Source organism: Eufriesea mexicana, unplaced genomic scaffold (genome assembly GCF_001483705.2).
Source record: "Eufriesea mexicana isolate 0111107269 unplaced genomic scaffold, ASM148370v2 scaffold1992, whole genome shotgun sequence".
Lineage (NCBI taxonomy): Eukaryota > Metazoa > Arthropoda > Insecta > Hymenoptera > Apidae > Eufriesea > Eufriesea mexicana.
The window spans coordinates 192,028-201,193 of record NW_016910066.1 but is presented as its reverse complement, the minus strand read 5'-3'; the positions used below and the strand labels follow the sequence as shown (position 1 = coordinate 201,193).

The 9,166-nt window shown below is 28.0% G+C and overlaps 2 protein-coding genes across 2 annotated transcripts in view; one reads left to right on the top strand and one right to left on the bottom strand.

Moving 5' to 3' along the window:
- The window catches only part of Tango6 (transport and golgi organization 6), a 5,470-nt gene extending 2,929 nt beyond the window's left edge, over positions 1-2,541 (bottom strand). The window contains exons 1-5 of the mRNA XM_017902766.1: positions 2,487-2,541; positions 2,284-2,410; positions 1,943-2,174; positions 1,339-1,869; positions 54-1,253 (exon numbers count right to left, since the gene is read on the bottom strand). Coding sequence (XP_017758255.1) covers positions 54-1,253; positions 1,339-1,869; positions 1,943-2,174; positions 2,284-2,410; positions 2,487-2,541 — 2,145 coding nt within the window. The remainder of the gene's footprint in view (positions 1-53; positions 1,254-1,338; positions 1,870-1,942; positions 2,175-2,283; positions 2,411-2,486) is intronic.
- Positions 2,542-4,270: 1,729 nt separating this feature from the next.
- Positions 4,271-8,566, top strand: LOC108549402 (deleted in autism protein 1 homolog). Its single transcript, XM_017902762.1, has 5 exons — positions 4,271-4,864; positions 5,098-5,398; positions 5,511-5,641; positions 5,756-6,015; positions 8,272-8,566. The coding sequence occupies exons 1-4, from the start codon at positions 4,271-4,273 to the stop codon at positions 5,954-5,956; spliced, it is 1,227 nt and encodes a 408-aa protein (XP_017758251.1). The 3' UTR covers positions 5,957-6,015; positions 8,272-8,566.
- Positions 8,567-9,166: the final 600 nt, after the last annotated feature.

The following is a 9,166-nucleotide window of genomic DNA, read 5'->3' as shown; positions in this document are numbered from 1 at the left end:
ATATATATAAGATTATTAGAAATTTAAATTATGAGGAGATTCTCTTTACCTACCTTAAATATTTGTAAAAAAAACATTTTTCTTGCAATAACACATGGATCCTTATTTTCAATTAGTTTGGTTAGTACTATAAGCCCATGTGCACGCACAGGTAGTAATGGATCTGCAAGATCTTTAAGCGCTTCTTCAAATTTTTTTGCTGGTTTACATTCCACTGATAAATCTTCATAATGTTTTCGTTTCGATTTATCTTGAGTTTCAATCAATTCTATTAATTCTCGTGTCAATAACAATAACTGAGATGGCATGTTTGAAACAAAACAACATTGCTTTAAGAATTCTATGAAATCGCTAAATGTTGTCCAATCTAAAGGTTTTGTACTATCACTTAAAATCATTTTTACTAACATTAAGCTGACGTACAAGATCTCACAATCATCTTCTTCTGGTAAATTCTGTATTTTCCTCAAATATTGATTAAATAATGATTTTATAAAACAAATTATTGATTTTGGATTTTCAATTTGTGCTTCTTGTACGGCACATATATTAGCTAAATTTGATAAAAGTTTTACAGCTAATAACTGTTTCTCGAGCATTTTTACTATATCATCTTCAGTTTCTAACAAATTTCCAACTTCTTTTTGATAATCTAATTTTAGAAGATGTGACAAAAATTGTAATAGATAAGAGAATAATTTAGTCGATAATACTGCTGTATTAAATGTTAGATCAAAAAGGCTGTCTGCAAATTCTTCATATTTATTAGCATTATCTATTCCTATAATTTCAATTCCACCAGTTGGTCCAAATATTGACTTCAAATGATAGCCAAATTTATTGGTTAAATTATGCCCAAGAAATGCAGCAAAAAGATCATTTCTTGATGATTCTTCATATAAAAGTAGCAATATAAGTTGTTTAATTTTAGTTTTCAGTATGCAAACACTTTGTCTAACATTATTATACAATGAAAATAGAGGAACAGCTATATTCATTAAAAGTTGACAAGGCAATTGTTTAAATTTAGCTTCCACAGTTATGAAACATTTTGTCAAAGTTTCAATACATTTTTCTACTTCATACTCGCTTTTTGACATCTCTTCTTTATTTTTCACTAATAATGGACTGCATATTACACCAACAATGTCAGTAAGACAAACAGTAGGATTGTATTCATAAAGTGCAGTTATACAGCAGTTTCCTATTGTCGTTGAATATTTGATCTGTGTTGATGCTAGAAGATTTAATAACTGAAATAAATAAAATTTATTTAAAAATTATTAACTATTTACAAAAATAAATGTAGATTACTGATTCAAGAGTAATTTATACTACCTGCGGGCATATGGATTTATAATACTTATCAGGAGTATTCCCATGTGATGTAGCTATTAACTTGGAAATAATACCCAATTTATTCCAATGTTCTCCAAGATCCAAGATATCTTCACAAACAGCAGCTATGATTGAAACAACTCCATTAGATTTCATAAGTTGCTGTACTAAATATTTACGAGTTTCACGTTGAAGCCATTTTGGGGCACCTTCACTGCCAAGAATTACCATCAATTCTTTCATACTCGTAGACAAGGGACAGTTATTTAATAATTGATGAAGCAAACATGTGAAATGTTCTTGATCTTTTTTTAACTTATCATATAGATCTGCAGTCATTATAAATTTATTGCTTCTATTTTCTTTTAGAATTAATGTAGTATTTTTAGATGGTTTCATCAATGGAGCATAAGATAATTGTAAAAGCGCAGCCAATAATGGTCCTATCTGAGCAATTATAACAGGACGAAATATAATTTCATCATATAATTGTATGAGAGAATTAACTGTGAATTGTAATCTTCTATATTTCTAGAATGAAGGAACTAAACTAAATTTCTTTAGTTTTTATTTTATTATTAATTGTATTAAATATAATTCATACTTGTAAGTCTGTTAAATTTTTCCCACAGATTAGTAAAGTTCTAGAACACAATTTAGTTATATCAATTCCAACACCAGGTAAAAGACAAGGTATAATTCCTATTGCGGTTATCAGTTTTATACAAACTTTTAAAGTATGAAATTGTTTAACACTAAATAGAGATTCGTTGTTTGTAGAATTACATATTTTTATATTTTGCAAAACATGTACAATAGTATAGATGTATTGATATCTAAAAATATAAAAAATATTTATAGTACTGAAATTAATGACAAATATTTTTAAATATTTCCATAAAATTTTAGATAACTTGTAAAAGGTATCTTATAAAATTATATTACCCAATATCAAGCAATTCATCTTCTTCTTCAATGTTGTCAATTATGAACTTTTTATCATCTTTCGTTAAAATTGATTGTATTTTTTGTAAAACTTGTTGTAACTGTTCATCAAAGTCTTTAATCTCTTCTGCAATGTATAAAATTGTTAAAATTTTGTTGAAATTTGTTTACATGTTACTTATTTAATATATGAAAAATTATACCATTTCTAGTTCCATCAACTGTTGTCAACTGAAGTAATATTTCATGGTAATCCATATCTTTCTTTATTTAAATTAATTTATTATTTCTAAAGTATATTATAGTAAATATAAAGTATACGGGATTACAATGTAACAAATACATTTAAATTAAATTTGTAGTTATGTATAATTGTATTTGTATAATTATAAGTGTAATTGTGTTTGTATTTATATAATTTCAATTAACGGTTTTAATTATTACTACTTTAACAACTACTATTATTTGCTGTTCAATTTGTTATAAATATTTTTACCTCTTAAATCATATGTATCATTCTTTCATTATGCCAAATCTGCCTTTCTAAGTTAAATTTCCTATATCACATTTTTTCATTGTTTTAAATACGTTGAAATTTTCAAAATTCTAGACCTTTTTACCTTTCACGTAATGTTAAAATGTACTGAATGCTTTGTAGAAATCTGGGAACAGCCACATTCATTTACAGGTCTTACACTTTAAATTCACCTTTTTGCAAATCAAATTAATTAAGATATCCAATACATGTATATAATACATTTTAATGAATTGGTAATTACTTTTAAATAAATACCTAATACATCATGTATATATCCTTGTAATAAAATTTATTATTTCTTACCGACTAATTTATATTACATGTTTTTTTTAAATAAAATATTTATGTACAAATTCTTGATTTGCTGAAGGGTAAATTTAATTTGCAAAATGCTGAATTTGATTTATAAAAGGATAAATTTGATTTGCAAAAAGGTGAATTTAAAGTGCAAAACCTATATCCTAACTGCATTTCTATCTTAAAATATTTTATATATCATTTATGAAGTTAAATAATTAGTTAAAAAGAATACATTTAAAATGTAGATAGAACAATTTATTGTAATAAAGTCCAAGTCAGGATATAGCATAGTTACAAACGAAATATTTAAGAGTCGACATTAAGAATTAAAATTGAACTTATGGCACTCGTATTTTTTCGTATACTTCTAATCACGATTTTAAAACCTTATTTGATTATAATATTTTTGTCGATACTTTTGTCAATTACTTGCCAATTCAATTTGTTTACTTCAAGATTTGGCGATTTCATATGAAACTTGACAATCTTGCTATATACCGGATTATCAATATAAACCAGGATACTAACAAATTTTTCGACGCAGCACTTACGCTGATAAATAAAACAATGATTTAGATGCCAAAAGTACTTATTAAGACCGAAAGTCAGAATTCAATATAAAAAGGAAAGGAAACTCAATTCCGAAATTGAAACAAATTATGGTAGTCAATTGTCTCTTACTTTTTGGAATCATTAACCTATTGCGGTATGTAACAATAATAATAATTTGTATTTGTTTGTATTTAACTATTTAATAAATATTGATGCTATTTATGCTTAAATTGTATTAGTTGAAAATGTGAAATAAATATGAATATTCAAATATTTATTACATTAAAATATCTTATCACACTTTCTTTACTAGGTCAAAATGTTCTATATATGTTGGGAATTTAATCAATTACCAACGTCAATAGTAAAATATTTCCGCAGAAAACGTATTTGAAAAATTTTATAAGTTATTACGAAATAATAGTTAAATTTTTTAACCAACTGAAAAAGACAAAGGACAGTATAAAAAAAAGATTAAACTTCAGTTTTCTCAAAAATTTACCTTGCAGCGTATACTCGTACATATGTATCAAGTAGAATATAACCTAATATAGATAAAATATTCTGATAATTAATTGCATTTCAGTTACATTGTATATGTATAACATATTAAAATTTAGGAAATGTATTTTTCTATCTCCCGTAACAATTTCAATAGTATTAAAATGGTTTGTAATTATTACATTTCGACCAGACATGAATCGTTTAACAGAACTACATAAATGTCCAGTATGTTTTGGTGTCTCTGCATGCAATTACATTCATGAAGTAGATATTATACTTCATGATTTTTATACCTTATTTGCCTATTTTTACGGTGTAAAAAATGTATTTTTCGGATCTTTCAACAAAAGTAGTGTTGTTCTGAAGAAATTGGCACAAAATTTTGAATTAGATGAATTTGATAAAATGCTTTGCAAAGATACAAATTTTTCTCATATTTGCACAATAAATGTAAAGGAAGTAGAAGAAAAGACAATAAAGATCAACTTTCATAAACTTATCGAAGAAGAAGTCAGTTCAGATTTTATGAACAATAACTTTAATCGGTTAAAGCTTTGTCCTACTATTCAACATCTAAATGATCTTTTAAAAGATGTATATTATAATATGAAAGATGTTAATAGAAAAATACTTGATATTAATATTTGGGTATTAACACTTCTTAATCCCGAACCTCTGCTTCTCCAGGTATATATACATACATACATATCATATTATAACTTACTTTTTATACAGATAGAAGTATTGTACTTTACATTTTTTTTATTATTTATATCATTTTTATAGGTGATAAAATATAAGTATAAATCTTTTGATCTAACTGTCACTCTCAATCAAGTATTAAAATAAAATTTTGCATTGTAAACAACTGCTACGTAATAAGATTAAAATATATAAAACAGAATATCCTTGACTTATAGATATTACCTGCAGATAAAGATTGGCCAGTACCAAAATATTTTGGTGCTTGTGGACGTATCATAGTTGAGGAATATGTTGGATTACCATTAGCTACTTACTATAATGAACCATGGTTACATAGAGCTAAAATAGCTTCGAGTCTTTTAGATGCTGCTTACAAGTTCACTTATAAAAATGAAAATTTTGGTTTTTATTTAACTGATATATCTGCTGATAATATAGCAGTTGATTTAAATAACAATGCAAAATTTGTGGATTTAGAAAATGTTATTGTTGTTGATAAAAATGCGCAACATACAGGTAATAAACTTTTTAATTTAAAAAATTATATTTACTACGAAAGAGAATAAAATGCAAATTAATATCTATACCTTACTAAGTATTAATTAATTAAGAATTTTATATTCTCTAGAAAGATTAACTACATGGAATCAATTACAAGTAAATACTGAAAACTTTAGTTGTTCAGAATGCCTGGCATTTTCCTATGCTGACATATGTAATCATAAAATCAGCGATCATAATTTCTATGCAATATGCAAGGTTGAGTTTTATTATTAAAAAGGATATTACTAATTTATTACAAAATAATATACCTGAATATCATTCTTGATAAACAAATTTTATAATTTTACATAAAATATTTTACATTTACAGGTATTATTAGCATTAAACTTAAATAATAATATATTCCCTGGTGGGTTTCTACATGATATACCTACAAATATATTAAAAAAACATCCAGATATACAACATCTAATACAACAATGTGTTAACCCTCAAACACAATTTAACAGGATAATAGCTGGGATGCAACTTAAAAATTTATTAGATATTGTAATACAAAACCAAACATAATAGTAGAAATAAATAAAGATATGTAATTAACTGTAATCAACAATTCATACACAATTAATGTAAGTAATATCTAACATTACTATTGATGTACTTTTGAAAAGCCCTGTGAAAATTAAGTTTAAATTCTCAAATGTGATAACTTTTATAATACATTCCCCTAGATGATGTCAAAATATTTTCTAAATGCTACTTACATATGTATTTTACACACAAAAATTGATTCTTTTTAGAACACTATGATGCACAGAGTTTGACTGAACAATCTTGTTATGGTATATACCAATAACACAATATTTTGAAAATGTTTTAACATCAGTTACAAGAATATGTAATAAAAGTATATAGTCTTACTTAATAATTTAAACATGACCTACACAAGGCTTTTAAGGGTTACCACAAGACCAATGAATACCAACATGATGTATGCTGCTTGATATACATTATGCATTAACTTTCATCTGGATAATTTTTAATCCCTTAAACGAAAATATAATAATACTAAATACACTATATAATAACGCTAAAAATTTATTTAATCACCTGATTGTTCATCAGTAAGTCGCGTAATATAATCAAAGTTAAAATTAAAAATAAAATTATCGAACTACTACGAACCGATTTTGATAATCTTGAAATATGTTGTGTAAAGCGTTATGCCCAAGAACTTTTTCCTTACGTGTCTATCCATGAAGCGAACAACATAGCCCACAATATAGGCCCTGCATTTTTTATTTGCTAATGGCAGATCAAATTACACGAACCATTGATATCTCCCTATTGACAAATTACACTGTCCAACAAATTTTAATTTTTTCTCTAATCTATAATATTAATTGTGTAATTCTTGTAGAGTTTGGCTTTCTGAATACAAATCAGTAAACGAAATTGCTCTATCACCATCAGTTTTCAAAAAACACACACTTTAGTTAAACTGGGATATTACACAGAAAACTAAAATCGTTAAGGAATTCATTCTTATGTTAAAAGTTAGATGAGAGTTTTCCGAGTCTAACAATGTCCATAAATATGATCGTGCAATAAAATTGTCCAAGCAGTTTTCGTACGTATAGACAGAATTCAGTGTACAGTTTTTGTATATTATATTCACCCTTTTGCGAATCAAAATCATCCTTTCGCAGATCAAATTCACCATTTAATAAATGTGATCTACAAAGTTCGTAAGTTTGATCTACAAAAGAATGAATTTGATTCGCAAAAGGAAGAATTTAAAGTGACCAAAACTGTAATAGTACCAAAGAAATTTTGCAAATATTTTGAAAACTATGCCCAAGCGGCGGTTATATGTATAGGAAAAAGTTGTCCAAAACGTCAAATTTTACAACATATTATTATGAATTTCCCATGTTCTCCTTGTACTTAGCCTAGCAATAAGAGTGAAAACTGCAACTTCCAGAATAGTGATCCAACACCTTCTAGTATATTCGGGTGGAAATTACAACTTCCTGAAATACTGATCCAGCACTTACTACGATATCCGGGTGAAAAAACAATCGCGGTTCATTGCTATAAAAAGGGGATGCCATTCTCCGATGTTCAGTTAGTTGTATTTTGACAGAGAGCAAATTGGGTTAATTAAATACAACGACGTTTAATTAGAATTATTCTACACAATCCAACGATCGGTTTCGTAGAAGAGGAGTTTCAAGATGTAAAATCTGTAACAATATGTAAAAATTATCAAAATCAGTGGTGTCTGCCTGTTTCTATATAATTACCATAACACTATTTTAAACACACTAATGCATTTTTGACCCAATCAAATATATACGAAATACACAAAAGAGCACTTAAAAACGAGATAGAAGTCCAACTGTGCAAACCTCCTTGCATGCCGGCGATGTAGTTTCTATTCAAACTGGGATAAAACGGCAAGGAAAAATCACAGGTCAACTTTTAAGAGATCTCCGTAAAGAAGAAACTTTTTTCTATATCCAAGATCCGTAGAGTTGTTTGAATTTCTCAAAGTTTCTAAGAGAACGGCGACCCTCGGTTTTATACTCCATTTTTTGATATAATGGAATTTTTGGGAACCGTATGTTCACACATGTACATATGTTAAAGTAAAAACTTCAAGCTTTAAAGTGGGCCTAAGTTTATTGTCGTACGATGTTTCATCACGAAATTGTAGCAGTTCAAAGATTGACAATCGTTCAATTAAAATTTTTTGATCCCCTAATTTTAGTCACGAGCATATAAACATATTATAAACTGAGATTTCATATCATTGGACTTTAAACTTTAAACTCATTTTCCTAAAGAATGATGAAGTTTTGATGTTTTATGATTTCTTTTAGACATTTGCTACTCATGACAAGCAGAACACGATGCGAGTATAAATTTAATCTTAACACGTTCGTCGCCCAGCGCGATTCGGTTGAGTTTCTTGTGGAGCCCAAGTCCGACTGTCGGTGCGCCAGAACGTTATCGGACGATTTGGATGGGTTTAGTATAGACACCGCTTGTTAGATGTTGATCAACGGACCCTATTTACAATCTTTCATTTCCGTGCAGCAGGATACTCCGTAATCGTTTTGAATTACTATTAGCAAACTTGCATTTTGCAAATAACGAAACGATAGGACAGAGTAGCAGACTTGGAAAAGTTTTACCATTCATAAACATATTGACAGACAATTACGAAAAAGTTTTTTTACCAAGCCAAGATATTGTAGTTGATGAGACAATTCCTTGGAAGGGACGACTAATATTCAGGCAATGCATACCAACGAAATCGCATAAGTATGGTATCAAAATTGTGCTCCACTGAAGGGTACACATGGTCTGCGGACATATATTCTGGACAAGATACCAGCGGAAGAAGGCAAGTTGGCATAGCCGAAGACGTCTGCATTGAACTTGCAAATAAATTATTAAATGAAGGACGAACTTTGTCGACAACTTTTACACGAGCTATGAATTAGTAAATTTTAACATTTTAAGGCACATGCCATTAAAATTGTACGGACAACAAAAAATTTATGCCAAGTTTTGTGATGTCGTGGCCATTGAAGAGAGGTGAAATGATAGTGATGCTAAAATGGAGAGATGTTCACGATAGAATATTATCAACAAAACATGCACCAATTATGACTTCAAGCTTAGATGGTGTCATATGTTACAAGGATACGGAAAAGCATCAAGTAGTATCGGAAATTAACACTACATTTACTTGAACTGAACAAGAAGAGC

Excerpts from the sequence above, each read along its gene's own strand:
- LOC108549402 (XM_017902762.1), top strand. The coding sequence starts at position 4,271 with ATGTATAACATATTAAAATTTAGGAAATGTATTTTTCTATCTCCCGTA. Across the intron at positions 5,399-5,510 it reads TAAAAATGCGCAACATACAG|AAAGATTAACTACATGGAAT; the intron begins GTAATAAACTTT and ends TATATTCTCTAG. Across the intron at positions 5,642-5,755 it reads ATTTCTATGCAATATGCAAG|GTATTATTAGCATTAAACTT; the intron begins GTTGAGTTTTAT and ends TTACATTTACAG.